The 14,032-nt window shown below is 40.4% G+C and overlaps 1 protein-coding gene across 2 annotated transcripts; it reads left to right on the top strand.

Annotated features, from left to right (window-relative positions):
* The first annotated feature begins 1 nt into the window (after window position 1).
* GTF2H3 (general transcription factor IIH subunit 3) lies at window positions 2-12,392 on the top strand. 2 transcript variants are annotated; one of them, XM_069081509.1, is made up of 13 exons: window positions 2-130; window positions 2,635-2,714; window positions 3,283-3,389; window positions 4,380-4,546; window positions 6,675-6,737; window positions 7,759-7,788; window positions 7,947-7,975; window positions 8,062-8,136; window positions 8,593-8,646; window positions 10,781-10,849; window positions 11,573-11,708; window positions 11,821-11,857; window positions 11,941-12,392. In XM_069081509.1, the coding sequence occupies exons 1-13, from the start codon at window positions 118-120 to the stop codon at window positions 12,008-12,010; spliced, it is 930 nt and encodes a 309-aa protein (XP_068937610.1). In that variant the 5' UTR covers window positions 2-117; the 3' UTR covers window positions 12,011-12,392. The 2 variants fall into 2 exon arrangements, with proteins under 2 accessions (XP_068937610.1, XP_068937611.1); XM_069081510.1 differs by lacking the exon at window positions 10,781-10,849.
* Window positions 12,393-14,032: the final 1,640 nt, after the last annotated feature.

The raw sequence follows: 14,032 nt of genomic DNA on the forward strand, positions 1-14,032 counted from the left end.
TACGGCGGCCTGCCGAGGCCAAACCTCCTCGTCAGTTCGCGCCTGCGCAGAAGCCCAGGGCAAGTACAGTGGCCGTGACGGTCCTGTGGTTCTTTACTGAAGCGCCAGCCGTTCGCCATGATCTCTGAAGGTGAGCACACACTCGGGCGAACAGGGCTATCAGCCTCCCAGACTGGGAAGCCCCGGGCCGGGGGCGGACAGGGGGCTGCGGCGGGGAAAGCGGCCCCAGGCCTGAGCCCCGGGCGGCCGCGAGAGGTGCCTGGCGGGACTCAGAGCCGTCGAGGGGAAGGAGTGAGTGTTCACCCGGGGTCGAGGACCCGGGTGCAAATCCCGCCTCCTGGTGCTTAGCTACTAGACCTTCTTCCCTTCTGGGCCTCAGTTTCCTCCTCCGTAAGGTGAGGGAGAGAGCCCCGGCCCTGAGGTCAGCCCCTCCATCCGATGTTTCCTAGACCCTTCCCCTCTCAGAGCCTCAGTTTCCCCCTCTGTAAGAAGAGGGGCTGCCCCAGACCAGAGGCTCCCCACGTGTCCTGGACCCCCCTCCTCGGTCAGCCAGCCCAGGGACCCCCTCCCAGAATCGTGTTGTATATGCATAAAATAAAATTCCCAGGACGACAAAGGAAACCCACTTAAACCGAGGTCCAGCAGGGTTAGGGGCCTTTGACGGTCTCGGAGGCCCCCCCAGGCCCGTGGACGCTGTGAGGGGAGGCCGTGTCTGCGCGCCCTCTCCGGCCCGGGCTCCAGGGATGGATGGACGGACGGACGAATGAGCACTTATCAAAAACAAGAGAACAGTAGCGGTGCTTAAATACCTCCTCAGGGTCTTACTAGCCGTGTGACCCTGGGCAAGTCACTTACTCCCATTAGCCTCAGTTCTGGAGTCACAGGGCCTGGGTTCAAATCCCACCTCCTAAACTTACTATAATTGGGTGCCCTTGGGCAAGTCACTTCAAGTAGGCAGGACCCACTCCCTGGTCAATGATAAAAGGAAGAGGAAGGGATTGAGCTAAGCTTCCAGGTCCCTTTCATCTGTCTGTGGGCGCGGGGAGGCAGCGCCTGGCCCCGAAGCAGGATGCAGCCCATCGGAGAAGGGGCTGAGGGTCTCAGCACGTTGGTGCTCATTGCCTCTGAAGGACCCAGGCAGTTACACATTGACTGGAGAGTACTGCTGGTGTCCTGTGGAGGCCCTGGTGCTCAGGCCTGCCGGTGATGCTCCCAGGGGACATGTGGGGCAGTACACCCCAGCCAGGAAGGGCCTGGGAACTCCCAGCTCTGGGATTCTGTGAGGTCATCCAGTGGCACCCACTTTCAGGCTTGATGGTGACCTCCCAGAGTCTAAGGTGGCCCCATGAGGCAGCAGCTTTGGGCATCATTCCCGTTAAAGTGACTTGCCTGTGGCTGTGCAGGCATCCAGCATTAGAGGCAGGATTCAAACTCGAGCCTTTTTGGCTCCTAGCCCAGCACACCCTGCATCTCACCACCGTGCTGAGTGCCAGCCAGGAAAAGGCCAGGAGTCTCTCTGCCCACATAGAACCCATATCAGATTGCTTGCCACCTCGGGGAGTGGGGAGGGGAAGGAGGGAGACAGAGTTTAGAACTCAGAATGTAAAAAAAGAATGTTAAAAATTGAAATTGGAAAGACATTTTTTAAAAATTAAAAAGAGGGGAGGCCAGGTAGTACAGCAAGTAAGAGCACCGGCCCCAGAGTTGGGATGACCTGGGATTGAATCAGGGCTTAGACACTTAGCACCCACCCAGAAACACCTGGCCATGTAACCTTGAGCAAGTTACTTAACCCCAATTGGGATCGAATTGGGGCTCTGATACTTAGCACCACACCCAGAAATAACTGGTCATGTCGCCTTGAGCAAGGTACTTAACCCCAATTGCTTAAAAAAAAAAATTAAAAAGAAAGGGGTGGCTAGGTGTCGCTGTGAATAGAGCACTGGCCCTGGAGTCAGGAGGACCTGAGTTCAAATCCAGCCTCAGACACTTAACACAAAAACTAGCTGTGTGACTTTGGGCAAGTCACTTAACCCCTGTGTGTTTGTGTATCTGTGTGTCTGTGTGGTTTGTGTGTGTTTGTGTATCTGTGTGTCTGTGTGTTTGTGTGTGTGTGTCTGTGTGGTTTGAGGTTAAGGCCTTTGATTGACTCCTAACCAAGGCTAGCTGTTACCTGATATCCAGTTCTGCTTCCTAAATCTCTTTCTCACTGATACCAGGATTTTCACCTTAAGTGATTTGTTTTTGAGATGCCCCAAAGCATTGGCCTCTCCTGCTCTCTTCTTAAAACTCTAAAGATGGATTGGATAACCCAGTAAGTTACCAACACTTTAGGGTGAATGAATTTTACTAGCTTTTAACCTTCATGACAAAAACAATTCCAGGAGTCCAAGTGCATTGGGCGGTTGGGTGTATAAAGAGAGAAGAGAAGACTTTTTCTATAGACTGACCTTTGGAAGACCTTGGCCCCCTCCTCAGTGTAGGCCCCCTTAACCCTCATTTCTGTAGAAAAATAGATATTTAAAAGCAGGTTGGTTGTGATTCAGGTATAGATTACATTTGGGAAATAGGAAATGTTGACTGTTTTTTGATTTAGAGTGTTATTGATATTTCTTATGTTTCTTGTGATTTCAGATGACGAATTAAACCTTCTTGTTATCATAGTTGATACGAACCCAATTTGGTGGGGAAAACAAGCTTTGAAAGAATCTCCGGTAAAGTTTATCAGATTGAGGATTAAAAAAAAATTTTTAGTACTAATTTAATTGAATATCTGAGTTGCTATTTTGTAATAAGATAGGAAGTTTTGGCTCTTGAAATGTCATTTAACTTAATATCAAGTGAATATTTATACTCTTGATTTTCTTTATGGGAAGAGACATACAGAATTCAAATTGTGAATGTTATAATATTTAAAATCAATTAATACACAAGCATTTAGTGCACACATGAATACCCAAGATACACTGTATGTTTTCCAAATGTGGTGCTTCACACTTTGCTGGAATCTAGTGTTTATTCAGTGTAGTGGGTAGAAATAGTCACATTTAAGAAAAAGAAGAAAAATGTAATTTTCAGACATTTTCAAAAATTTTTACTTGAGCACTCTTGTAAAACTTATGTACAAAAAGCCCCGTATCTACAAGTTAAAATATTAAATGTTTCTCAATTATTTAATTATAGACTTTGTTAATTTTAACTATAATTTTTGATAGAATTTGTTTAAATTCCACTGTTGGGATTTAAATACATCATCTTTCCTAATTTCTTTCTTTTCAACAGTTCACCTTATCAAAATGCCTAGATGCTGTCATGGTGATGGGAAATTCTCACTTATTTATGAATCGTTCCAACAAACTTGCTGTGATAGCAAGTCATATTCAAGAGAGGTAAGATTATTATGATGAATAATGTTTCTGAACATTTTTGTGGCTTGTGTGCTTTCTAAACAAATATATTTTTGCTATTGTGGGACACATAAAAAGAAGCCCTCCATCAACAAATGCTATCCACAATATTAATAGGAAGAAAACTTGATTATTTCTTATATTATGGTACACTAAAATCTCATTAAGTGATAAGAACTAATTAAAATGGCACGCAAATAAAGCAGCCCTTGTTTCTCATCCTGTTATTGGTTATTGCCATTACATTTTTATGGTTAGACTTTGTAAGTAAAATGCTTTGCAAACCCTCCAGAGCTAAATAAATGAGAGATGTCATCATTGTTGTCATCGGGAGCCCAGCTGTGGCCCTCTGCAGTGGACTGGGGTCTAGACTTTGGCTGCCACTAGTATAAATCACATACCATAAAGGGTGTGTTTCTTGTGTGCTTTGCTGTAAGTTAGAGTATGAAGCTCTCTCTTTCTAAGCTGAGAAAATGAAAAGAATGTGATGAATGAGGCAATATGGAGAAAGAGCCAGCCTCCAGGTTCCAGTGCCACCTCTTGACCCATCTACCTATGGGACCCTGGACAAGTTGTGTAGTGCCTCCTTGCCCCAGGCAGTCCTCTAAGACCCATAGGTGCAGAATGATTGGTGATCGGAATTGGTAGAGGTAATTGCCTCACTGGGAGTCCCCCAAGCTAATGGAATTACAGGTCAGAACCCTGCTCTCCGCCAGAGTAGATGATACATACCACCCTGCTGTGCTTCAGAAGACTGCCTGTACCCCAAATAACCCTTCTATTGTTCCTCTAGAAGAATCCTATTTTCAAAGTTCTTGTCATTTTCTTTAATGAAATGGTATTTTATAATTTGAATTCTTTTTTATTCAAAATGTCTTGACTTTTACTGCAGGATTTAAAATGAAAAGGCTTTATTTAATACATTTTAATTGTTCATATATTTGTTTTTGTTTTTGTTTTCTTGTTTTGAAGTCGGTTCTTGTATCCTGGAAAGAACTGGAAATTTGGGGACTTATTTGGTGATCCTGGCAACAGCTCTGCTGAGTATAATCCTTCAGGTAGTAAGGATGGAAAATATGAGTTATTAACTGCCGCAAATGAAGCAATTACTGAGGAGATTAAAGATCTCATGACCAACAGTAAGTGGAGTTTTGGGGCTTTTTTTTTTGGACTGGGAGAGAGTATTATTTAAAGGAGTTAGAGATCTAGAAACCTTGGGGGAATTAATTACCTCTTGAATTTCTTAGTACTTTCTACTTCGGCAATCTTTTTAAAATTGCTGTTATTAAATTTTTGTATTAAGCACTTTTGTGTTGCTTGGTCCTTTGGGCTTTAAACCGATTAAGTAACACAAAGACAACATGTGATAAGATCATGAGAAAATACAAGACGGCAGCATTCTGGCATTCACGCTTTAGTTTCTGCTTAAATTCTTTTGGATTAAAGCTGTTTTCAGAGACCTGTTTATTTGAATTTATCTACTCTGTACTAAATGACTCCCGTGTGTAAGGTAGTTAGTGCTGAGGAGCACAGAGATGAATGAGGCGATCCCCAGCTTCTAGGAGCTCCCAGTCTAGTCACAGAGATAACATGGGGACTCAGAACAGTGAAGAAACCCACCCAGAGCAGACCCCACAGAATCCCAAGGTTGCCAGAGACCTCCGAGTCCACCTCCACCAAACTCCATCCTTTGTGAGTGAGCTTTCAGCCTCGATTGTCGCTGTTCTTGAGCTTGCTATTGCTCAGGACCCTCGGTCTTCTGCAGAGAGCCTTCTCTGCTTTGGACATGTGAAGTTGGTTTGTTTTGAACGTGTGTAAGATTTTTTATGTCTACCTCTCACATTTTGTCTTTTTAGATTCATCCCAAACTTTTAGGCCATCAAGAGCTTTTTGAACCCTAATTGTCTAATCTAACATGTTAGTTAGCCCTCCCAGCATTGTGTGGTTTGCAAGTATGATGATCATGCCATTCAGATATTCACCCGAGTCACAGCACAGCCAGACACATTCCTGGGGCATTTCACTGGAGACCTTCCAGGCTGATACCAAATTATTAATGACAACTTTTGGGGTCCAGCCATTCTCTATGTCATATCTCTGCCTCTTTCCCAAAAAAGAGTGATTTTGTCACAAGTATTGGTAAAATGGAGGCAAACTCTGGCTGCAGCCTCCCTGATCTACCAATACATGAATGCTGTCAGAAGGACATAGGCTTGGAGACGCAGGCTGGCTCGCTGTGAGTACCACTTCAGTAGGTGTTTGCCAGCTGTCTCTCTGATTCCATATAGAATTTTGCCTGTCTGTGATCCAGTTAAAAAAAAAAAAGGTGCAGCCACAGCCAGTACTGTGTGCTCCAAAGAAGAAATATCCTTGTGTTTGATCCAGTGCCTTTGTATTTTAAAATCTTTGTTCAAAGGGCCAGCGCACCAGACTGAGGTGTAGGGTGCCAAAGGGATGTTCAGAAGAGATCACGACGTAGCAACAGAAGGCACCAATTTAAAAAAAGAAAAGGGAAGAAGACTGAACATTTAAAAATATGCCAATAAATTATGTTGAGACCATCCAGAAGCCATCAGGAAATGGTTATTTGTAGCTAATTCCATCCTTTTTTTGAGCTTTTTCTCTTCCAATTGGGAGGCAGGTCAACAAGGAATTTAATAAGTACCTACTGTGTATGTGAGGCTGATAAGTGCCAGAGGTACAGAATGAGGTAACAACAATGCATTTGTAAAAGGAACTCATGCTCTTATGGGGGAAACAGTGTGCAAATGACTACGAACCAGCAAGATATAGGTGGGAGTCGTTCAACACCGAATATCTCACAGAGATGATTTATTTCAGAGGAACTAAATACATTGGGGTAGAGAAGAAATTATTTTTTGTCCTGTTGTAATAAGTTTCGAAAGAAATTTTTAAATTTAAAAATGTTTTTGTTTTCTCTTTCTGTACAATTCTTTTTTCCCTCTTAAAAAAGATTTCAGGGGGAGGTAGGTGGCACAGTGAATAGAGCACTGGCCCTGGAGTCAGGGGGACCTGAGCTCAAATCCTGCCTCAGACATGTAACACAAAAACTAGCCGTGTGACAACTCACTTAACCCCAATTGCCCTCCAAAAAGAAAAAAAAAAAAAGATTCAAATTTTAATTGTTAGATTTTTGTCTATGCAAAGGATGCTTGGTTTCAAAATTAAGTGAGTAATATAGATTACATGTTTAAACTAAGGAAAGGACAGAAAAAAATGGCTTTTAATAAAAATATTTATTTCCAGGTGACATGGAAGGGCAGCGGACAGAAACGCTGTTGGCAGGATCTCTTGCAAAAGCACTTTGTTGTATCCTTTATTATTAGAATTCTTGAATCTTTCCTGCAATTGAAATTATTTTAAATTGTAATTTTTGGAGGACCTTGGATATCCATAATAACAGCTAGTGGCATGATTCCTAAATGGTGAATAATTAAAATATTATTTTTGACTTTGGAATGTTTTCATGTACATGTTTATATTTGCATGTGATGGTCTCAGAATTCTCAAAAATTCTAAGACAGTAATAAAGGAAACTAAAGATTTAGGTTATGGGGGTGGCTAAGTGGTACAGTGAATGGAGCCTGGAATCAGGAGGACCTGAGTTCAAATCTGACCTCAGACATTTATCACTTACTACCTGTGTGACCTTGGGCAAGTAACTTAACCCCAATTACTCAGCCTTCCCCCCTCCAAAAAGTGCAAAAAAAAAATTTAAAAAGATTTAGATTATGAAAAGAGTGAAAGTCTCCATCGTAACCCAGTTCCCATATTGTTTAGAATTCATTTCTCTTCAGAATTCTTCCTTTTTTATTCTACTAGTTAAACTTGCTGTATTTCTAGGTCATAGCCTTCTTGAGTTCTGAATGTATTTTAATTTAAAAGGTTGTTTGTTGAGCTTCAGGAGAAATACATGGGCACCTAATGAAAATTGGTTCATTTTTGCGTTTCAATCAACAAGTTCATATTTGATGATTACTATGATGACCACCATGTGCTGTGGTAAGTCTCCTCCAAGGATCCAGATTTTAGAAACTTGGGACCTTTTGGTATAATCATGGTTCATTTGAGAAATAGTTTCCGTTTTAGGGAGAGGGAACATTTGATAGTGTTACAAATCCTGGGTGATCATGCAGAAGTTGTTAGTCTGATTTTTAGAAACTGCTAAACATTTGGGATTTTTGTGTGTTGAACAGAAAATTAAAGCATTTTAGCCTGGTGGTATGTGGTGGGCTTGTTTAGGTTAATTTTGGGTGTTTCTGGAACTGTGTGCTGTGAATTATTGTGGAATTAAATGGTTTTTTTTATTCCTTAATTCTAAAAAATTAAGATATTCACAGAATGAGCAAGGAAGTAAAAGGTATAAATAAGCCTTTGTGTTTCTGTTAGTGAATACTAATGCCAGTTTCATCTCATTGCTATGTGGAGAGGATGGGCTAATTAGAAATTAGCGTGTGCTGAGAAATTTTTATAAGACTGGACTAGAGTTAAATTTGTTTTTGTTGATTTTTTTTGTAGATAACCAAGAAATGAAGTCAAGAATATTGGTAAGAATTTCCATAGGTAATTGTGCTTATGTGGAATTTTTAAGTAGATGAAATTTTCATATGGATTGACTTTTTTTTGTTTTCAGGTCATTAAGGCGGCAGAGGACAGTGCATTGCAATATATGAACTTCATGAATGTCATCTTTGCAGCACAGAAACAGGTCTGTATTTTTAATTAAAGAGTGTCTAGTATCATAATGAAAGAGTGAGAATCTGACTTTAATTAGGCTGCTTCCTTGGAGAGAGTTTAAGAGGCCGCTGCTCTGGGCGTTTGCTGGGAGGCAGGTTGCTTTATTTATTCCATTCTCTCCCATTCTGGATTGGGACTACTTATTATTGTAGTTCAATAGAGATCATCTGAAGACTCAGCTTTTTATTTTGAAAATAATTGTTACATTCCACTCCTGGGTCATTACAACAATGGAAGGAATTTCAGGGCTGGTCCGCCCTCCCACAAATTATTGAAACATTTTCCTTTTCATTTTGGTGTCTAAAACTTTAATCTGCTTAGTTTACACGAATCGCCTTTTTGCTGCATATTTTTGCTTGTGATGGTATCGTAGATGCTTTCATGGCTTTTACTTCCTGTCTTATGTAATTTAAAAATTTTGTTTCAGAATATTGTGATTGACGCTTGTGTCTTAGATACTGATTCAGGGCTCCTTCAACAGGTATGTTTCTTCTTTTTTTTTAAATCATTGAATCTGTATTGAACACATAATGTATGCAAAACCCCTTGCCGATGGTGAGAGACTAAAATATATAAATATATATTATACACACACACACACACACACTACATATGGCACCTATTCTGGAGAAAGACAAAACTTCTAAATGAATAACTAATAGAAATTAGAAGATGATGAATGCATGAGTTACAACATAAATTATGTTGAAAATTCAGAAGAGGAAAGAATTACCAAAGGAGGTGGAATTGAAAATATGTCCCTCCGTCAGCAGATGGAGAGAGAGGGTGGGGTGTGCCAGGGGATCATGTGATCAGTGATCAGAGGCTAGTGGATATAGGATTTGTTAGGAGGCAGTGAGCAGTGATTCAGGTTGGAGAGGTTTAGGGAGGAATCCTCTGAAATAAGGCTGGAAAGGTAGATGTTTTTTTTTTTTTAAAGCAATCGGGGTTAAGTAACTTGCTCAAGGTTACACGGCCAGTTATTGCTGGGTGTGGTGCTGAGTATCTGAGCCCGGATTTGATCCAGGTCATCCCGACACTGGAGCCGGTGCTCTTACTTGCTGAGCCACCTGGCCGTCCCGAGGTAGATGGTTTTGAGCAAAGGTAGAAAGGAGCAGAATTGGTTCAGTCAATGTTTGGATGGTCTTGATTCTCACTAACAAGTGAGAACACCCACCACTGAACACAGTAAGGTAGAAGGCAAAGCCATAGTAGGATGGGGTTAGAGTTGGGGGCTTCAGGAGAATAGAAAAGTTTTGGAAGCTATCTATTGGAGAAATTCAGTAAAAATGAAGGAGAAGATTGCTGGATGTCTGTGTGGGCCTCCAGCAGGTTAAGTAGCTAGAATTTGCTGCTTATGAAAGGACAGATGACAGCTATAATGTTCAATATTTTCTGTGGGTTCTCAGGATACCAGGCACGATTTTTTTTGGCATATAAGACTTTCTGTTGGGGAAGCTAGGTGGCACAGTGAATAGAGCACCGGCCCTAGAGGACCTGATTTCAAAACCGGCCTCAGGCACTTAACACAAAAACTAGCCATGTGACCTTGGGCAAGTTACTTAACCCCAGTTGCCCTCCAAAAAGCAACAAAACAAAACAAAAGACTTTCTGTAGAGGTTTAGTGATGGACTGGAGAGAGAAGCAGTGTTGAAATGAGGGAGTCATGGGTTCAAGTGTCACCTCCAATAGATTTCATCTCTGTGACCCTCTCATTACCCCAGGCTGCTCTCTGAGACTCTAAGTTTAAATGATGTCACATCACCATTTGTCCTTTAGACATTCCAGGCTGGATGTCCTGGAAGCACCTCCTACTTGGCATGTACAAAGCAGACCGACCCAACTTCCAAATGTCCCAGGTGTCTCAGGTCCATAACCTTGGCTTCATCCTCCATCACCCTATATATCCAGCCAGCTGCCAGATCTTGCTATTTTTTTCCACAACCTCTCTCACATGAGACTCTTTATCTTTTTCTCTGTTTAGATCCCACCTTCATTCATACTCTCATCACCTAGCCTTGGTTATTACAACAGCCTCCTTTTTTTTTCTTTCTACTTTTTCAGTATATTTTTATTTATTTTCTTTCCAAATCCTTCTTGATTAGCAGGCAATACCCCAAATCTATCATCAACACCTTTTTCTGAAACTCAGAAAAGGGCTGTCATATGTTAGTTCTTTGTCGTTCATTCATTTCAGTTGTGTCTGACTCTTTGTGACCCCATCTGGGGTTTTCTTAGCAAAGACACTGCCATTTCCTCCTCCAGCTCATTTTACAAATGAGGATCTGAGGCAAGTGGGGTTAAGTGACTTACCCAGGGTAACACAGCTTGTACGTAGCTGAGGCCAGATTTGAACTCAGGTCTTCTTTATTCCAGGCCCAGTGCTCGATCCACCAAGCCATCCAGCTGCTCTTCTTTAGTTTATACCAAAACATTCCATTCTAGTCCTAGAAGTCCGAAGGTCCTTTTGTGTCAAGTCTACTTCAGTTGGTTTTCTAAATTGTTGGTTTCTTCATTTAGTAGCATTTGTGACTAAGAGTGTCTGAGGCTCACTGTGATCAAAAATCATTCCCATGTCATTTGCAGACATGCCCACAGTGTATGTTTATTTACAGGCCTGTGACATTACAGGGGGCATATACTTGAAGGTGCCTCAGATGCCGTCTCTTCTTCAGTATTTATTGGTAAGAAATCTTTTCAATGAGCTGTGCACAGTCATGCCTCTTTTAAAACATTTTTCTGAGACCCTACAGACATTGTTACAAATGCTCAGGAACTGAGTATTGTAAGTTCACAATAAATTAACTAGAAGAATGATTTTTATACTGGAATGCCCCAAATATCTTCAGTTCATGGGATCTCTGGTTTTGTGGGTGTGGGCACTCCCTCAGTATCTCAGGTCATGGCCTGCCCACCCCTTAGCGAATGCTTTCTGTGACTGGTGGTCAAAAAACTTCATCTGCTCTTGGTTGGCCTTCTGGGGCAGAACCGCTTCAAAGTTAGCTCAGCTCCTTGGATGAGCATGTAGGCCCCTGCCTGTCCCTGAAGCCTTTCTGGCTTGGTGTAAGACCTTACCTTCAAGAACCGGATGTTACCTGTTCACCACACAAGGCATCAGACTGCAAAGAGTAGAACCAACCTACTAATAAAACATACCATAAACACTGACTCAGGTGTTACTGTCAGTTTTCCTTTTCCCAAGCAAGCAGCCGAAGAAGAGAAAGATTTTATACATCTTAGTACCAAATTAAATGCAAGACCAAATTTATAACATAATTATATCTCGAAGGAAATGAAGAATTGTGTCTTTAAGTAATTTGTTTCTATGGTAAATGTTTGCTATTTATATTTCATCTGCTAGTAAATTCCTTCCTGGTGTTAACAAGAATTCTTTTATTTTGTAACAGTGGGTATTTCTTCCTGATCAAGACCAAAGGTCTCAGTTAAACCTCCCACCTCCCATTCATGTTGACTACAGAGCTGCCTGTTTCTGCCATAGAAATCTCATTGAAATTGGTTATGTCTGCTCTGTATGTTTGTCAAGTAAGTTTATATACATATAAGTTTATATAAAAATTATATAATTTTAAAAAACAATTTGGGGGGGGATTTTAATTCTCCTCATCTGAAATCCTCCTGTTCTTTTCATTTGCAGTATTCTGCAATTTCAGCCCTATTTGCACCACATGCGAGTAAGTATCTGTGACGTGTGTGAGTGGTACACGTAATAGAGATATAGCTTATTAAAAATGTTTCCCTTATTGTGTCATTTCAGGACAGCTTTTAAGATTTCACTGCCTCCTGTTCTGAAAGCCAAGAAGAAGAAATTAAAAGCATCTTCCTAGTGACCAAAAACCCTTCCAAACACTTAACCCGTTTTTCTCCAGCCCTTTTCCTGTAGTAGAGATTTAAACTGAGAAATCTGTGCTGAATATGTTGTTAAAAGAAATGGTAACTTTATACACAGAGCTATATTTTATGTAGCTAGTCCCTTAAGGGCATTTTTCCACGAACAAATTCCTCCTGTGTCTCTAGGGAGGAGAGAGCTGGTTGGGGAGGTAGTGCTCCTGGGTAATATGAGGGGGGAACACTTAGCTCACCTCTGAATTTTTAAAACACTGTTATTTTCAATTGTGTTCAATAAGTATTAAGCTGTTTACAACCTGGGTGCTATGGGTAATTGTTTCTAGGGTAATCATTTATTAAAAGTAGCTGCTGTTTGGATAACCAATGTTATCACATGAATGTTTTATCTAAGTCTGGCTCTCTTTTGTGAAATGCAGCATATGTGAAATTTTCACATAATTATGACAATTGAAACACATTTTTACTCATCACTATGATTTTAATCAAAACACAGCTTCTTCCTTAAGTAACCAGCTATTAGCTTTCGCAGTAGAAATGTAAACAAAACTCTCCATTCATTAATTTGCTATTCATCCTCCCTCTCAGACATTAGCAAGTGTTCAGTCCTTAACCTTGAAAAAGTCTTTACTAAGTATAGCTATTTTTACCTAAATAATAATCACTGAGTGATTACAAAGTCTTTATTTTTTAGTGAATTCGGTAAAATGAACATTGTTGTGTCAGATGCATAAATGTTCTTTTCAAATGAGGTTGCCTTAGAAGGGCATTGGCAGAATCTAACTTGGAGGCATTAAAGGCTGTTTCCAGGCAAATGGGAAAGCTCTCCCAGTCCCAGGCATTTCCCTTGATGTGACTCTTTCTCCATTTTAATAATTTAGCAGGAAATCTTTGAAAGTCTTCACCATTCTATTGCAGTTAAATTCTGTTTTTGAGAAAGGACTTTTCCATAAATACCTGAAGTTATTGAAAGTTCTTTTGTCTTCCAACTTAAGAGGAAAAAGGATTAGGGAAAAGGAAAATTATGGAACCAAACAAGGAACTTTTCTTAGCACAAGACATTTCAGGCTATTAATTAAGTTCCATTTGCTGAGGGAATGCAAACTGACTTTTCTGGTTTTGTAAAAAACGTTTTGTGATAGCTTTTATAAGCGTTTATTCTTTTAAAAGCCCTTGAACTTTCCAAGTGTGCTAGAATGTTGTCATTTTAAAATTGTTGTTAAATCTTGTGGGAAGAGGTACTCAACTCCAGTACAATGGGAAGAGTCTTAGAGTTAGAGTCAAAGGACTTAGGTTCAAATCCTGACTGCCACTGGACCTTGAGTTTCCTCACACAGTGAGGGAGCTAGCCATCACCTCTTAGGCTCCTTCCAGCTATAAATCTTCAATCCTGTAACTTGAATTTAAATCCTTTTTCTGACACACATTAACTTTGTGACCATGGAAAAGTCATTCATTTCCCTGAGCCTTAGTGTTCTTACCTATAAAATGGAAATTATAAATATACTTCACAAGGATGTTCTGAGGACAGTGTTCTGTACAAGCTATAAAGTGCTATGTAAACATTAGCTGCTGTTATTCTCATAATGCACTTTTGGGTGTGATGGGGATTGTTTTAAGTCTAACAAAACAGTTGGTGCCTATAAGAGTGTCAGACATTCAAGGGATCAGGAAAATTTCAGAACACTCGAATCAGGATTTTCTTTTCTCTTGTCCCATTTAAAAACTTACTAATTTGTTCAATTCAGTTACATTTTAGTTTCGTTGTATTTATAGCTAATTTTAATATGAAATTTTTTCTCAATAAAATAATTTGTATTTTTTCAATATGGTCACATTACTTCTTATATTTTCTTGAGTTCATTTCTGCTTATTTTAGAAACTTAAAAACAAAGCTAGAAAAGTTCTAATGTGATATGCTTCTGTGGCATTAAAGATTTCATTTGAAGAAATTTAGTCTCAAAATGCAAAGATCATATGTAAAAATCTCCTAAGTATTCTAA

Source organism: Petaurus breviceps, unplaced genomic scaffold (assembly GCF_028583685.1).
Source record: "Petaurus breviceps papuanus isolate PSGF00001 unplaced genomic scaffold, PetGlider_PUasm1.0 99, whole genome shotgun sequence".
NCBI lineage: Eukaryota > Metazoa > Chordata > Mammalia > Diprotodontia > Petauridae > Petaurus > Petaurus breviceps.

Bases quoted from the DNA above. Each gene is read 5' to 3' on its own strand.
- GTF2H3 (XM_069081509.1), top strand. The intron at 2,715-3,282 runs GTAAAGTTTATC...TCTTTTCAACAG, and splicing joins AAGCTTTGAAAGAATCTCCG to TTCACCTTATCAAAATGCCT. The intron at 7,976-8,061 runs GTAAGAATTTCC...TTTTGTTTTCAG, and splicing joins AAATGAAGTCAAGAATATTG to GTCATTAAGGCGGCAGAGGA.